At 30.9% G+C, this 18,229-nt stretch overlaps 2 protein-coding genes across 2 annotated transcripts; both read left to right on the top strand.

Annotated features, from left to right (window-relative positions):
- Nucleotides 1-5,234: 5,234 nt before the first annotated feature.
- On the top strand, nt 5,235-5,717 carry LOC125868836 (toll/interleukin-1 receptor-like protein). Its single transcript, XM_049549412.1, has one exon. The coding sequence runs from the start codon at nt 5,235-5,237 to the stop codon at nt 5,715-5,717; it is 483 nt and encodes a 160-aa protein (XP_049405369.1).
- A 1,272-nt stretch (nt 5,718-6,989) lies between these two features.
- LOC125868835 (disease resistance protein RPV1-like) lies at nt 6,990-18,017 on the top strand. The gene is made up of 7 exons (XM_049549411.1): nt 6,990-7,496; nt 12,155-13,280; nt 13,543-13,968; nt 14,325-15,434; nt 15,507-16,013; nt 17,310-17,911; nt 17,993-18,017. Exons 1-7 carry the CDS (start codon nt 7,015-7,017, stop codon nt 18,015-18,017), a joined length of 4,278 nt encoding a protein of 1,425 aa, XP_049405368.1. The 5' UTR covers nt 6,990-7,014.
- Nucleotides 18,018-18,229: the final 212 nt, after the last annotated feature.

Genomic DNA, 18,229 nt, shown 5'->3' with positions numbered 1-18,229 from the left:
ATAAATCTAAATGTTGATGATACAATATATAATTCTGGCATCATTTCTATATCTTTTATTTTATATTTTAATATTTATATTTTTTATTACTCTTAAAGTTAATATCAAAATTAAGTATACACTTTCAAATCAAATAAAACAATAAGGAATTGTTGAAAATAAATATAATTTTTTGTTTGATAAAATTAAACAACAATAATTTATTTATTTATTTATTTGTTTTTTATCCTAACTATACCTACTTTATCATTATTATCTGAATCAAGATAAGAACAATGTTATGACTCATTTATTTTTAAGAGATCACAACTAACAATGGGAATTAGATAAATAAAAATAATTATCGATTAAATTTACCTCCATACATTAAATAGAGAGATATAACAACTAACAAATTAATCATTTCAATCAAACTAATGAATAAAACAACATATAAGAAAACTTGTCATAAAATTACATCAAATTCCATAAATAAATTAAAGAGATAGGGAAAAGTTGAATACCGCAAAATCTTGACTGAACCTCGATTAGAACACCCACTAATTTTTGTAGATGATTCGTTATGGTATATGTGTTGTGTTTAAATAAAGTAGTAATGAGAAAGGAAGAAAATATGTGAATGTCTTAATGAATATTTGAAAGAAAAATAAACTAAAACTAAAATGGATTTCCTCTTTTTCTTTTCGTTCCCCCCCTGTTGCTATGTTGTGTTGTGTATATATGTTGGAGTCGTGTGCAGAGGGGTTGGGTAGATGAGGGTAATGGGGGTTGATTGTGGGATTGTGGGGTGAGTGAATGGGAGTGTGAGGTGTACGTGGGGGTGAGGGAGTTTTTTTATTTTTATTATTTTTTCTTTCATAATTAATATATAAGATAATATAATGACAAGAATATTATTTATTTATTTTTAACTATTATTTATCTATTTTTAACTTGTAGAAAATTAAGTAGCTAATAATAAATTGTAATTATAAAATACTAGCTTATTTATTAAATTAAAATTAAAGAAACATATATTTTTTGTAACTTTTCATTTCTTTTTTAAACAATTGAAAATAAAACTTACCTTAAAAAGTGATTCTATTTTTGTTGTTTTCAATTTTTTTTAAAAATAAACTTTAAAAAAGTAAGATAAAAGTCATAAATATTTAGTTTAGATTTATAAAATATTTAAGCTCTAAAAATGGTGTTAAACTTAAGTTCGGTCAAAAATTACGTGTCTACAATAATGATAGGAGAAATTGATTTTCGAAACATGATTTTAGAGATTCTGGATAAAATAATCAAAAAGGAAAGGAGAATTGAATTAATTACCCAAAAAAGGATATAATCAGTAAGACATATTTTATTTTTCCTAGGATAGTCATTCTAACAATAATATAATAAGGAAATAAGGAGAAAAATCAAAAGGGGAGAAAAATGTTATTAGGTTTTATAGTATTTTTTTTACAAATATCCAAATTTATTTTAAAATTGGAGTTATAAATGCATAATTTAATTAAGATAAATTAGATATAAATCCTTTTGAAACTGAAAAAATATTTGGATGAATTATAATTTTAGAATAGTGTAACTAGGGTTACTTGAGCCACAACAAATAAATCAAAATTATACTTATAAAAGAGGATGGTATTAATATTTGATGGTTTTAGCTTTTAAAATATGAAATATATTTATAAAATTGGGAAATAATAAGTAATACCTCTCAAATACTCAAAATTTAATTTAAAATTGAAGTTATATATGAATAATTTAATTAAGATAAATTAAATTATAGATCCTTTTGAAATTGAAAAAAAAAAGATTTGGATAAATTAAAATTTTAGAATAGTGTAACTAGGGTTACTTGAGACCCAACAAATAAATCAAAAATATACTTATTGAACAAGGAAGATGATGATATTACTTATTAATGTTTGATGTTTTTAGCTTTTAAAATATGAGAGATATTTAAAAAGTTGAGAAATAACAAGGAAAATAATAAGTAACACTTCTCTTTCATCAAGAATTTTATCCTCCTTTTTTATTTTTTATTTTTTAAAAAAAGTCATATTTCTCAGAATTCACACTTCTCCATCTTCATTATTTTCACTCTTAATTAGTAATAGTCATAACTCACATTAAATTATCGTAGTTATTAAAAAAGTTATTTACATATCATTTAATTTTAACAATAAGAATGTGTATGCAATTTATATTATGTTGACACTAATAAGAACTTATACTAACAATTAATATGTTAACTTTGAAAACAGAAAGGAAAACAGAACAACAAACAAAAAGTCTAAATATATTTATTTTTTACTTCATATAACATATATAACCATATTATTATTTATATACTTTTAGTATACTAAGATAATGAACACGATTGACACATCATTTACCATTTGAGAAGATTTATTAACAAGTGATAAAAGTTTGAGAAATTGTTATCATTTATAAATTTGTAATATTTTCGAGTTATCTAAAGTACCTATAATTTTTTGTTCATTCCACTAAGTCAAATTCAAATATTATTGTAAGCCACATTTTATATGAAAGCTAACATATTAAAAATTTATTGAACATGATTTTAATTGTTGAATGAAAATCAAATCAAATAGGAGCATTTTTTTTAAAATAGTTTATAACATTTAAAGTTTTTTTTTTTTTAAAAAAAACTATAATTATAAATTGACTTTTCAATTAATAACAAATTTATAAAATGCAATTCACATCGCGCGAAGCGCGAACAAGTTTACTAATTTTAATGTAAACTTAAAAATTAATCATATTTACCTAAAAAGTATAGTAATATATTGATACTCTTTATAAATGACATGAAATCTTTGAATTGAATTAAACCAACAATTCTTGCATAGATAGCTTACTAAGGAGTATGAAATAAAATTTGACAGACATTTTGAATATAGTTTAGTTGATTTTTTGGTACACTAAAAAAGATTAAATAAAAATTTTAAAATCTTTTGTAAGATACCTAACTCATTTGTCTAGAGAAAAAGAAACTTCATCCCCTTGAGTACGTATTCTCAAATTAGGAAACGTTTTCCAAGTACATCTTCAATTATTTTTATAAAATCAGCATATTAATTTGTCTCTCACTAATTAATTTACTCGTCAATCGAGGTTTACATTTATTTATTAGATATAGCAATTGAAACGAAAGTTCGATAAAAATATACCATTGCATCCAACATGTTCATCGTACAACTAGAAAATTAAAATATTACTATTAAATTCCAAAATTAAATCGTCAACCTTGTTGAATCGATCAACTTAATATTGTAAAATTGTGGTCCCTTCTTAGACAATCTTACTTACCGATTAACTCCAATAATTAAAACATAGTAGTAGTAAAAGTCAGTAATGTCAATTTTCCCCCAATTGATAATTATTTTTTGATGTTGATGTACACCACATGTAATTATTTATAGAAAAAAAGATTGTTACCCCTAAATCCGGGACTTAAGGTAACAATTGAATTTATTTTAGTGGTTTAAGGACACACAAATTATAATAATTGAATAATAAGTTTGCGATGTTAGTTTACTTGTTTACAGATATGATTTTCAGAGAAAAATTATTGGCAATATCGTTCATTTTTAGTTAATTATTTTGAATTTGAGTTCTAAGTAGAGTTACTTTAGTAGTGAAAACGCATTACCCCTAAAGGTTATCAATAAGTGAAGTAAGGGTAATAAATACAATAAGTGCAAGATGATAATCAAAATATGATTATGTCCTAGATTTTTCGATTTTTTGGTATACTAAAAAATATTAAATAAAATTTTGGAAAACTTTTGTAAGCTACCTAACTTAAATTTGTCTAGAGAAAAGAAACTTCTTTCCCTTGAACACGTATTCTAAAATTAGGAAATGTTCTCCAAGTATACCTTTTAGGAGTAGTATTTATTTTTTTAAAATCAGCATATTAATTTGCCTCTTGAATTGGGTTCATATTTATTTATTGAATATAGCAACTGAAACGAAAATTCGAAAAAAAAATACTATGCATGCAACTAACTATGTTCATCTTATGCCTAAAATAAAATAAAATATTACTATTAGATTCCGAAATTAAATCGTCAATCTCATTGAATCGATCAACTTTTTTTGTAAATTTGTGGTCCTTTCTTAGAGAAATTAACGCATCAATTAATTCTAAATAAAACATAGTAGTAGTAAAATAAGCAAACAATTTTCAAAAGTCAGTAATGTCAATTTTTCCCACAATTGATAACTATTTTTTTATATTTATGTTTAGCTATTTGTACGTGTTTTTTTATTGATTGAAATTTTAACCTTTTTATCATTTAATTTTATTTTTTGTGGTCGTAACAAAATAAAAGGTTGAATTCCTAAAATTCGTAAGATTAAATACTTGTTACCATTACTGTTGAGAAAAAAAGAGGAAGAAGAACCACAAAGATGCTTTATTCTTAACCCCACAAGTTTTTGAGACGAGGCTTAACCTGAGTCACAATTCAAAATAAAAACAGTGACATTTCATGAATAGTTTCATTCGAAATTGTAATGCTCTATTTACAATTAATACTCCCTAAAGAGCTGCTTTTTAGTGTATTTACAAAACTATCCTTTGTTGTCAAAGACAACTTATTAAAAAGGAAAATATTTATTACTCAAACATTTGTATTGTCTCTTATCAACCTTAAATAATTTTAATTCACTTCAAGCATAAAAGAGTTGTGTTCTTCTTATTATCGTTAATTCTCAAAGTCGAATAAATTAATCATTATGATTATTGATTTGTTATATTGTATACTATTAAAATTGAACTTTAAAATATCAAAATAATTTGATATGATATTGGTTGAGCATTTTTCAAAATCGAATGTCAATCTTATCGTAACAAACACCCCTTGTTTGAGCATGAAGAATTGAATAACTTTGAGTAAGGAGCACATTATTTCTCAAAAATAATATTTTCTAACTTAAACTTACATTAATCAAATTTCAAAGTAAATATTAAATATTAACAACAAACCCAAAACACACCTCTGAAATGAGAAAAAAGGAAAAAGAAAATAAATAGAAAATGAAATCCCTTTTTATAACCCTCTCCGGCCCTGCGTACTGCACGCAAAAAGCATTTTGACAGTACATAATATATTTTCAAAAGGTTGTTCGGTTGGTTAGTATCCTTCGATCCCTCATTTGAGTGATCGAATCTGATTTCCTCCTAAAAAAATACTATAGCTGGAAATTAGCAAATGGAGGAATTTGAGCAGCAGAAAATTAGTGTTTCACTACCATCACTACGGCTGGATTACGATGTTTTTCTGAGTTTCAGAGGCAGTACTCGTGAAAAAATCACGAAAAGCTTATACGATGCTTTGGACTCAAAAGGCATTCGAGTTTTTCGAGACTCTGAGGGATTAACTCAGGGCGATCAGATCTCAACAGGTCTGGTAGAAGCAATCAATGATTCTGCTGCTGTAATTGCTATTATTTCATCTGATTACGCTTCTTCGAGATGGTGCGTCGAGGAATTAGCGACGTTCTGTGAGCTGGGTAAACTCGTTCTACCTGTGTTTTACAAAGTTAACCCGTCGGATGTGCGGAGGCAGCAAGGGACATTTTTCAATGATTTTAGGGATTTGGAGAGGAAGTCTAAACCGGAAAAGATGGCGAGATGGAGAAACGCCATGAAAACAGTTGGCGGGATCTCTGGTTGGGTTTACAATAACGGGTAATAATTCTCTCTATAACCTCTATATATATTTTTACTTTTCATTCTCTCTCGTTTCTATTTATATATCGTCCTTGTTAAAAATATATGTATATATTTTGTTTTTTGAAAGTCAAAGCGTATTTTTATGTTTTTTAAATAAATTTTATATATTTGTAAATTATGTAAAAAGAACTATAAGTCGTGACAATAATTAACAATCCAAAATATTTAGAAAGTATTTAAAAATTTATGGTCAAAGACAGACGATCAATCATTCTAAAAAATTACTTGTAAATAATACGTATTAATTAAAGGAAAGATACTATCAATATGAAATGTCACTCAAAACTTATTTTTTCTGTACTTTTACGGGAGAAAATATTTTTCTAGAAAAAATGATTGTTTAAAAAGATTTGATCAATCAAACATGAAAAAATTATAAAAAAAATTCATTCATACCGAACATACCAACAGTGTTCATTACTTATCAAATTGATCATTCAGAATATATATGGTAAAAGAAAAATAAACACATCTAATAATTAAGATTCAAATCTTAAAAACAAACAAACTTAATAACTGAAGTTTGAATGATTAAAATTAAGAAATTCACAAACGACAAATAAATGAGGTCTTACACTTATTTAAAAAGAATAATATTTATTACACAAACATTTATATTGTTTCCGATCAACATTAAATAATTTTCATTCACTTCGAGAAAGAGTTCTCATTATTGTTAAAGTTAATTCTTATAATCTAATAAATTAATCATTATGATTATTGATTTATTAAACTGCATAAAATTAAAACTAAACTTTATAATATCAAACTAATTTGATATGATATTGGTAGAGTACTGTCGAAGTTTTCAAAATCGTCTGATATTATATATTTTTTAATTAAGCCGATATTATCATGTTGAAATTTTTAAAGTCGTATAATATCGTACTATGAATATTCCTGGTTTGAACTTGAAGAATTGAATAGCTTTAAGGAAGGAGTGTGTTATCCCTAAAGTATTTTTTTAAAATTTGAATTAATCAAATATCAAAGCGGATATTAAAACAAACCTAAATGAGAAAAAAGAAAGTAAAATAAATAGAAAACGAAATTCCTTTTATAACCCTCTCCTCCGATATATATACCATACACATACATACATACACGTTTACGTACAGCACGCGGAAAGCATTTTAGCTTTACAGAATACGCAGAAGGTTGCTTGGTTGGTGAGCATCCTTCTTCGATCCCTCAATTATTGTGAGTGATCGAAACCGATTTTTCACCCATCCACCCAAAAAACTCATAACTAGCAAATGGAGGAATTCGAGCAGCAGGCAATTACTGCTTCACTCCCATCACTCCGGCTGTATTACGATATTTTTCTAAGTTTTAGAGGAGAAGATACTCGAAACAACATCACAAACAACTTATACAACGCCTTATACTCAAAAGGCATTCGAGTTTTTCGAGACTCCGAGGGGTTAACTCAGGGCGATGAGATCTCAACAGGTCTTATAGAAGCAATTAACGACTCTGCTGCTGTAATTGCTATAATTTCTCCAAATTATGCTTCCTCGAGATGGTGCCTCGAGGAATTAGCAACGATCTATGATCTGGGTAAACTCGTTTTGCCTCTGTTCTACGGAGTTAACCCGTCGGATGTACGGAGGCAGCTAGGCCCATTTCTCGATGGATTTAGGGATTTGGAAAGGAAGTTTTCACCGGAAAAGATGGTGAGATGGAGAAACGCCATGGAAAGAGTTGGAGGGGTCTCTGGTTGGGTTTACGATAATGGGTAACTATAATTCTCTCTCTAAATCTTCTATTTTTTTTTATTCTCTTTAACCAATTGGAATCAAATTAACTAATAGATCTAATTGAAGAAACCCTAGAATTATTAAGGCTGATTTTGTTAGGTGATGTTTCGGGTTTGAGTTCTGAGAATCTAAATTGATCTCTTGATGGTGGAGCTGTTGAGCTCCTACATAGGTAGGTGATGGTGAATTTATTTGGTCTCAGTTTCGGGTGTACAATTTTTATCGGTGAATATATCATAAATTATAGTAATTAAAAATAATATATAAATATTGAGGGTGAGGCTCAGCTGCAGATCTATCTCGGTTTTTTTAAGAAAATTCGAATTTATGGTGGTATAGTCTTCACCAATCTAGTAGTAACTCTCTCTATTTGTCCTCTTTAGGAGTAAGATACAAAAATCCAATATCGTCATGTGACTCAAACAATTCTGAATTAATTGAAGAGCCTAAAACTCCCCTTAAAGATTACATTCCTTCAATGTAAAACTACTCACTTTTATCACCTGAGCTAAAATTTGTTGAAGGAAAATATATTTCTATATGTAAATAAAAAATATTAGTATTATTTATATATAATCTAAACAAATATCATGAAAGGTGGGAGTAGAGGTGTGAGATTCTGGAGATGGAAGTTGTGAAGGTGGAGTGATGATAAAGTGTGTTAATGGGTGAAGAAGATACAATCAACATGAAATGTTACTATTGAAACTTATTTTCTTTTACCTTTACGGAAGAAATCATTTTTTCTCATTTCCAAAGAAATTATTTGCTAATTTTTTTTAGAAAATGCTTATGTTAAAGAGTTGAAGTATTTGGCTAAAGTTTTAGGAAAAAGTTAAAAGTGATTTTGAATAGCAGCAAAACTATTTTTAAAAGTTGAATTTTTAGAAGCACTTTCAAGATCGTGATCGTAGCAAATTCTATTTTCATATTGATAAAAATATTTTTTTAATTGATTAATCATAAACAAATAAATACTTTCTAAAAGTATTCTTTTGAAAAATATATTTTTTTTAAGAAACAATAAACATATTTAAAAAATTCGATCAAACAAGTTATAACATAATTTAGGTAGATTTTTAGTGAAAGACACCTTGTTAGCCTTAATTGAAAAACTAGTGGATATACCGGAGAGGGACTACCAGTATCATAAATTTTGTTTTCCTGTTAATATTAATTAATGAGAATTACTCCGTAATTGCAATAATTTTATTTGATAGTCGAGAAATTTTCGAGAATAAATAGCTTACGGTTCAATACTCAATGAAAAATAGATTTGATTTTATACACTTCACTACTTAATTAAATATCGGAATTTTATCATCCACCTTATTTAAACCCAAAACATGAATCTAACACAGTCATGTTAATATAATATACTATTTTCTGTCTTAAATTATATGTCGTGTTTTTCTCTTATCTATGCGTAATCTTCTCATAATGGAGGTATTTGTAGTTTTTAAGAACAATTACTACTAAGGGTAAAAAAAAAAGAATAAAGAATTTTATTGTAAATTTCTAAAATAATAAATAATTTAAGATAATTATTTTTAAAAATATGATTGATAATTTGAGATGAAGAGAGTAATGATATAATGTAACGGTATTCCGTATTTAGCTAATTACTTGGAAATGCACTGTCCCCATGCATGCAACAAGTCTACGTACGTACTTAACGAATAATATATTGTGTAAACCAGAATAATTAACTCAATAAATTAGTATTTATTCTTGAAAAGTTGTGCTAGCACCAATTATGTGGTTCCATTATTTTATTACCTAATTCAACACGTACAAATTAAATAAGAATCTTTGACTTGCTAGTGTACATTATATTATTAGAGCTTAATTATCTCTTTTTTTTTATTGGTTGCTCTCTCTAAATTGATTAATTTTACGGCTAATTGCATTTTTGACTTCTTAGTTATTGATAATTTTTAAACTTTTGATCCTCGTAATATATTTGACTGAGCATCTATAATTTTCAATCAATAAAAGTGTATATATTTGGTCCTTTATAGAAAAAAATGATATTTAAATTATTTTTAAAATTATGTTACCGTCAAATATAAAGTAACAATAAAAGAAATTCCGAAACACATGGATAATTCCATAATTTAGTACTGTACATGAAGTTTAATGACTATATGTCTACCCATATATATGCTGCTCTTGAGAATTAATCAACTTATAATATGGAGCTTTGGGTATGGAGAAAAAAGATCTTGTGAGGAGCGTCACCTCCGAATGGGCACTATAGTGCAAGATCCAAATTTATTCGGGGCTTTAATGTGGACTCCGAAAACCGAGTGGAAAACTAAAAAAAAACACTTATAATATGGTAAAAACACATTATTAAGTTCATGAGTTGGTTGATTCTAATATGTTCCATGCAACAAAGATCGATACATGAAATGAATCAGTAATACTTATGGGCTTGGGCCTGTTTTTCTTCAAAACTCATCATCTGCCTGGCCTTATTCTTTAAAATTTAACAAATTTAATTTTGGCCCACTTCGATTAAGTCTTCCTAAATGGACCTGTATAATTGTAAGATTTATCCAAATATGTCCTTATCCACTAATTAGGAAGAATAATACATGCGAGTTTGTAATATTTACCAAATTTTGGCACGTCCAGATATATATATTTCGGGATACATGTCAAAATTAGGTGTAATTTGTTCTAGATACACTGTATTCAAGTGGATTCGCATGTAGACAAATCTCGCTCGCCTATCTTCCATCTCGCTCATGTATCTGGTATCCGAAATACATGTATCTAATGTGATTCACATGTAATTAAGATACATAAAAAAATCTCCCTCGACTCCCTCTTGTTCTCACTCGCATTTCTCCCTATTTAAGTGTATCTCATAGCAAAAACATGTATCTAGGTGTATTTGACTTGAAATCTGCTATGAAATACTAAGTAGTGAAATAAAATATAATTATTTCAAACTATAGAAAATTAGTAAATATGATAGTAATATTTGTGTAATTAGAAATTTCTTTCCAATATTTGTCAGTATGATTTTGTACCACTTGATGTGGTCAAGATTTTAGTTGTAAGAGGTCAAAGTTCTAATCTAGATAGCTAGAACTTTACAACTTTTTTTAACAGCAACGGCCGGCACCATGAGCTCCATTGTTTATTTAGGTGTCATGATTTTATTTATATAATCAAACTTTCTACGTGCCCTAAACCTCATGTCTAGAAAGAGACATGGATGAATGGAAATGTAAACAAATAGATTGAGGTGGTTGAAAAAAAGTAGGAAAATAAATGTTTAAATTGACACATTGCCGGCCTAACTTTATTTTCATTTTATTCTTTTTTTAAAGGTCAACTATTTGGCTTATTAGTTGATCAGTTACAAGAAATTTAACCTCGTAGTACAACCATTTTTGTCTAAAATCCGAAGTTTCATCTAAGAAGTAAGAACATAAAATTTCAAGAAGATGAGGTATGTTCTTCACTTGAGTATTATTTATATAAATCATACCTCCTCCGTCTCAATTTAAGTATTTTAGTTTGATTGGGCACGGAGTTTAACGACTAAAGATATCAGTATTTTGAATCTTGTTGTATTAAATGAAAAATGTAAACTTGCTACATAGGATGTTGAAATTATTGACGAACTTACTAAATATAGAAAGAAATACTATTTTTGGGGACAGACCGAAAAGGAAAGTAAGACAGTTAAATTGAGACAAAGGAGTAATTGGTTATGGATATAGATGAATTATGGTGGGATTGACCTATTGGTTTGAGGTTAGAACCATGGGCTCATCTCGAGGTGTTTGGGGGTGATTTTGATTGATTTGGGGATGAACCTCAAATGTCTAATTGTGGTAGATGATGGATAGGTATAGATAATATAAATGAGTAATACACAATGGGAAAAAGTTGGAAGAGATGAGATAAATTTTAGTTTTCCAATTGTATGGTTATTTGTAGGCCTAAGTAAGCTGAGTTTTAGTTGTCAATTTAATCATGTTGAGCCTCTAATGACAAAATTAGGCTACTTTATGAGAAGATTGACTATTGTGGGACGTAGTTCAATCGAGTTGAGTGGAGACATACCTTCTTAAAAAAATCCTTTTAAAAGCATGCATTTTAAGTGTTTGATAAATTTCATGATTGATATTTATGATTTAAATTGTGAGCTTGTTCTTGTGGGAGTGAGTGGGTGCAAGTTTCGACATGTTAAGTGTTTTTTATGTATATGCATTACAACAATGAAGCTCATGATCATGTTTTGGATACCCGAGTGTATTTGAACTATGTTTTGATGATTAAAGCACGTGTTTTAATAATCGTTATGTTGGCATCATTTTGGGTTGTAATGTTTGTGAGACTTGGAAATTCCTTCTTTTATTATTGTTGGATATAATCCATGTTTGTTGATGTGATGGTGCCGTAAAGAGCACATCTACGGTGACTGATATAGGGATAAGGAAGGGTTCATTGGGCAGGGAGATGCTGTCGAATGCCTGTCACGACCCCTTAGTTTGTGTCGTGACATTATCATTTTCATTTACCTCTGTACTTCCTCGAATATGATTTTTAGGAATTATAGATACAAGACCACCTAAGTTAACTTGATCTTAATTAATTTGCTTCCATTCTACAGTGACGAGTCACAGTTGATTCAGTTGGTGGTGCAAAGAGTTTTGAATGAATTAAGCAATTCCCCAATGGTTGTAGCTCCGTTTGTTGTTGGAATTGATTACAGTCTGAAAGAACTCATAAGACAGTTGGATGTCAAGTGCAACGGTGTCAAAATCTTGGGGTTGCATGGAATAGGAGGAGTTGGTAAAACAACTCTTTCTAAGGCTCTTTACAATAAACTTGCTTCTCATTTTACACACAGGACTTTTATCTTGAATGTTAAGGAAATAGCTACTCAACAAGGCATTATGTCCCTTCAGAAGAAAATCATACAGGGTCTTTTCCCTAGCAACGCGTTCTCCTTCTCCCCTGCTAATGCCAATGAGGGAAGAGAAAAGTTCAGGCGAATGCTTCGAGAAAAGCGCATCCTGCTGGTCTTAGATGATGTTGATTATGTAAATGATGGTGTAAATATACTAAAGGCACTAATTGGGGATAAAAATTGGTTTTTTGAAGGAAGCAGGGTTGTCATTAGTACTAGAAACAAAGGAGTTCTAATAGAAAATATCGTTGACGAGACATTTGAGGTGAGAGAATTGGGTGATACTGACTCACTAAAACTATTCAGTTACTATGCATTTAGAAGACCAGACCCATCCCCAACTTTTCTGAATTTATCCAAGCAAATTGTCTCAATTACTGGAAAGCTACCATTGGCACTTGAAGTTTTTGGTTCTTTCTTGTTTGATAAAAGAAGCGAGGAGGAATGGGTAGATGCTCTAGGAAAGCTAAAACACATTCGCTCACCCCGTCTTCAAGACATCTTGAAAATAAGTTACGATGGTCTTGATGATGAAGAGAAGTGTATATTCCTGGATGTTGCATGTTTATTTCTTGATCAACTAGATAAGAAAGTCGAAAATGTAATTGATGTGATGGAAGGATGTGGCTTTAGAGCCAGGATTGCATTTGACACATTGACCACTAGATCATTGGTTAAGGTGATTGATGGTGGGGACTTGTGGATGCATGACCAGATAAGAGATATGGGAAGACAGATTGTTAGGGAAGAAGGCTTTTCCGAACCTGGAAAACGCAGCAGGCTGTGGGATGTTGCTGATGTTTTAAGTGTGCTACAAGGAAGGAAGGTATGACTTTCTTTATGAATTTAACTTAAACACTACACCAGTAAATTCTTTTATATTATCAGCATTTTCTAACCTGTCTTGTTTTCCCTATAACAGATCCCTCTTTTTACGAACAATTACCTGTAGTTATATTAGGTGACCCTAAAGAAGTTGAAGTCCTTTTGTTATGTGCTACAAGAACTTCTAGCTGTTTTCTTGTGATTATTTTTGCTGTTAAACTTATATTGTACTAGAAAAATGAAATGGGTTATGAAAACAACAGGGAACACAGCACATCCAAGGGATCATCCTGGATCAGCAGCAGAGGTACTCATCAAAGATCAAAACCATGAAAGCAATTACTAGAGAGCAATTTCAAGAAGTTCCCAGTTTCAGTTCTGCGTTAGCTTACATTAAAGAGTTATACAAAGGGCAATTTCAAAATGATGCAAAAGAAACCAATGAGTTAGTATTGAATACTGAAGTATTTGATGGAATAGTTAATTTGCGGCTACTCCAACTTGATAATGTGAAACTAGAGGGAAATTTGGGGAAGTTACCTTCTTCACTAAAATGGCTCCAGTGGAAAAGATGCAATCTTTCAAGTTATTATTCTAATTATTATCCAAGTGAACTTGCCATACTTGATCTCTCAGAGAGCCAAATAGAGAGGATTGGAAGCCGGGAATGGACCTGGAGTCGCAAAAAGGTATGCTTTACTCGTCATGCTGATGAAACACTAACTTAACCATAGTGCTGGCATTTTTCTATTCTTAAGCTTTTACGTTTTTCACATATATAATAAACTAATGTCACGAACTTGCTGATGGTGAGTGATAATCTGGCAAAGAAGAAGCTAAAGTTTCTCGTCAGTTTATTGTTATAAAAACGAAGCAGCATTGGATTACAGAGCTCCCAAAGCAAAATCAGAATCACAAAACTTTGGTTATATGCAATTTGAATACCTATATATTGCATCCTGTAGTTGATGAAAGTCCTGATATGGTCCCATTTCTTTCAATCTCAAATATATATTCTTTAACTATGTTTTTCTAAACTGTGCAGGCGGCCAACAAGTTGAAAGTTATGAATATCTCTGATTGTCATAAAATATCAGCTATTCCTGATTTATCAAAGCATAAAATGTTGGAAAAGTTGATAGCTGAGCGTTGTAGCAACTTACAAAGGATTCACAAAACAGTTGGGAATCTGAAAACTTTACGTCATCTAAATCTAAAAGATTGCAGCAACCTTGTTGAATTTCCAAGTGAGGTCTCTGGGATGAAAAATCTTGAAAAGCTGATACTCTCAGGTTGCGCAAAATTGAAACAGCTACCTGAAGATATTGGCAAGATGAAGTCTTTACAAGAACTTCTATTAGATGAGACTGCTATAGAGAAGTTGCCTTCAAGTATATTTCGATTAACAAAACTTGAAAGGTTAAGCTTAAACCACTGCTACTCATTGAAACAACTTCCCGGGTTAGTAGGAAATTTAAGTGCTTTGAAGGAACTCTCTCTTAATGGTTCTGCTGTGGAAGAAATACCTGATTCTATTAAAAATTTGGAGAAGCTTCATACACTAAACTTAATTTGGTGTAAGTCACTTGCTGCTCTTCCCCATTCTGTTGGCAACCTCAAATCTTTAGCAAATCTCTGGCTTTATGGCAGTGCAATAGAAATTGTACCAGAATCTATCGGTTGTCTACATTATCTTAGGTCCTTATCGCTTGGAAACTGTCAGCAGTTGACTGCATTGCCTGTTTCAATTAAAGGATTGGCTTCTTTGGTTGAGCTTCAAATAGAGAAGGTTCCGATCCGTAGTCTTCCACATGTTGGAGCCCTTAAATCACTGAAGACTCTCGAGATAAGGAACTGTGAGCGCCTTGGCTCGCTACCCGATTCCATTGGAGAATTATTAGCTCTTAAAACAATGACTATTACTCGAAATGATGCTATCACGGAGCTGCCAGAATCAGTTGGAGAGTTGCAGAATCTTGTCATATTGAGATTGACTAAATGTAAGCGACTGCACAAACTTCCAGATTCTATTGGGGAACTGAAGAACTTAGTACACTTGCTAATGGAGGAGACTGCAGTAACAGTATTACCTAAAACTTTTGGGATGCTATCAAGCTTAATGATTCTGAGGATGGGAAAGAAGCCTTTCTGTCAGGTATACAGCGGTGAAAATTAGTATAAATATTATATTTTGAATCCATATTTTCAAAAAATTACACTTGTGCAGGTACCACAAAGTACTGAAATCACAGAAACAGCTACCGATGCAGAAAAGGAAACCGAACCTATTGTGCTTCCTTCATCTTTCTCAGAGTTATCCTTGTTAGAAGAACTTAATGCACGTGCATGGCGAATAATTGGGAAAATACCTGATGATTTTGAGAAACTATCATCGTTGGAGCTCATCAATCTCGGTCACAATGATTTTTCCCATTTGCCATCTAGTCTGAAAGGACTACATTTCTTGAAAAAACTCTTAATTCCCCACTGCAAACAGCTGAAAGCTCTTCCTCCTCTTCCTTCAAGTTTGCTCGAGATAAATGCTGCAAATTGTGGAGCACTAGAGAGTATGCACGATATCTCAGAATTATTGTTCTTGCGCGAACTAAACCTCGCGAATTGCATGAGTTTGGTCGGCGTCCAAGGTGTCGAATGCTTGAGATCCTTAAAAATGCTACATATGGTTGGATGCAACGTCTCTTGTGCCTCTATTGTTAGAAGGAAACTTGATAAGGTACTTTTTTCTCCTATATGCTTTTTAGGTGTTTGATTGGCAAAGTGGAAATTCTTTTCGTGTCTTTGATGAAACTTCTTCGTAATTTAAATGATGGAAAAATGCATAAGTACCCCCTCAGCCTATGCCCGAAATCCCGGAGACACACCTAACCTTTACTAAGATCCTATTACCCCCCAAACTTATTTTATATGTAATATTCTACCCCTTTTTGGTCTACGTGGCACTATCTTGTGGGCCCAATGCATGTTGACAAAATTTTCAAGGATAGTGCCACGTAGGCCGAAAATGGGTAGACTATTATAGATAAATTAAGTTCGGGGGGGTAATAGGACCTTAGTAAATGTTAGGTGTGTCTCTGGGATTTCGAGTATAGGCTGGGGGTACTTATGCATTTTCCCTTAAATGATTGATAATAATTTCTAANAACCAATAACCCAATAAGACTATACTAAATTTACTAGTCTTATTGTTAATGGTTAAACGATTGTTACTTTCACACTTTTTGTTAATGGTTAAACAATTGTTACGTTCACACTTTTTCCTTTGAATGTGTCTAGTGTCTAAACTTGCAAGAAAAATGATTGTTACTTTTATGATTATTACTTTCATGCCAAATACTGGAAAAATCATATGGTTTATTTGAAAATTTTCTTATCGTGTATATAATATATATGAGTATTTTCTTATTGGTTAAACCGAAAACCGAACCGTTAAGTACCATAAACCGATTAACCAAAAACCGATAAGAAATATGTTATTGGTTTGGTCATCGGTTTGAAGTATTTACAAACCGAAAACCGATAAACCGAACCAATAACACATAAAACCGAACCGAACCGACCGACGCGCACCCCTAAACTTCATCGTAATTTAAAAGATTGATAATAATTTCTAAATGTTGGTTAAACTGTGATTTGAAGTTAGAAGTCGAGATAAATGATAGTAATTAAGAAGGAAAACAGACTCTTTGCCCAAAAGCTATGTTGCACGGACTCTTCAAAAAGGTGAAATGATGTGCGTCTGATTCGCCAAAAGTAGTGTGTTTTTGGAGAATGTGACACGGGTGCGGCATCGAAAGTAAAAAGTTCACGCAACTTAGCCCAATAGTGAGGAAAATCATTATTTCTCTTTCCGTGGAGAATATCTTCTGGCAAACAAATACCAAAAAATGAAATATTTCACGAAAACATTTTCCAGAACTTTTTTCCTTGTCATACCAAACAGTACACATTGTTTCTTTCATTCAATTTCTTGTCAAAACAGTTACCTTAATGAAAAGGATTTCACACTCAGGTTGCTCTGAAGAACTTGGACAATTTTAGTATTCCAAGCAATGAAATTCCAAGTTGGTTTACTCCAAGCGAAGTGCATTTCTCAAAGCACGAAAACAATGAAATCAAAGCAGTGATTATTGCCATAGTTGTTTCTGTGAACTGTGCTGAACCAGATGATTTACGAGATGAACTGCCAGTACTGGCTAATATCTTTGCAAAAATCGTTAGAGCAAATAGACCAGTATTTACTACTGGTATGTACTTGGCAGGAGTCCCAACAACACCCGAGGATCAAGTTTATTTATGCAGGTATCAAGATTATCAACCATTAGTATCTATTCTTGAAGACGGAGATATTATACAGGTGGGCTTGGGCAACTTACCCGTTACAGGTATTGAACTGAAGAAATGTGGAATACATTTAGTACATGAAAATGATGATGATTATGAAGGTAATGAAAAATCATTGGATGAAAGCCAACAATCTGTATCGGAAAGATTAACCAGGTTTTACGGAGCCTCTAACAGAGAGAACAATATCTTCAGCTCGAACTCAGACGGAGAAGGGGAAGGATCTGATAACTTTCTTAGTTTTTTTAAGGAGATTTTTTATGCTTTAAAGTACCTTCTCTTTAGGAGATTTTAAACCACATGATCGCGGTTTAATTTCTTCGTTTAAATGGATGTTTATGCTGTGAACAGCAATGTACAGATTGTTATGCAGTGAATAATAATGCAATGAGAATCTGGAAAAAATCTATCTTGTTGTTTTTAAACATGAATAGAAGTTAACTCTTGTTAAATTTATGTGAAGGACCTGGTTCTTCAATTGCTTTACAAGAAGTAAAGTAAAGAATTTTACTCTTTGTTCAAGGGACTAAAATATTCACTACCTTGTTATATAATCCACCTTCACCCTCCTTGTTTGGTACGAAGGAA

The sequence above is a fragment of the Solanum stenotomum genome, chromosome 6, assembly GCF_019186545.1.
Source record: "Solanum stenotomum isolate F172 chromosome 6, ASM1918654v1, whole genome shotgun sequence".
Classification (NCBI taxonomy): domain Eukaryota; kingdom Viridiplantae; phylum Streptophyta; class Magnoliopsida; order Solanales; family Solanaceae; genus Solanum; species Solanum stenotomum.
Note: the sequence above shows the minus strand (reverse complement) of the source record. Positions and strands in the feature narration are given on the sequence as shown.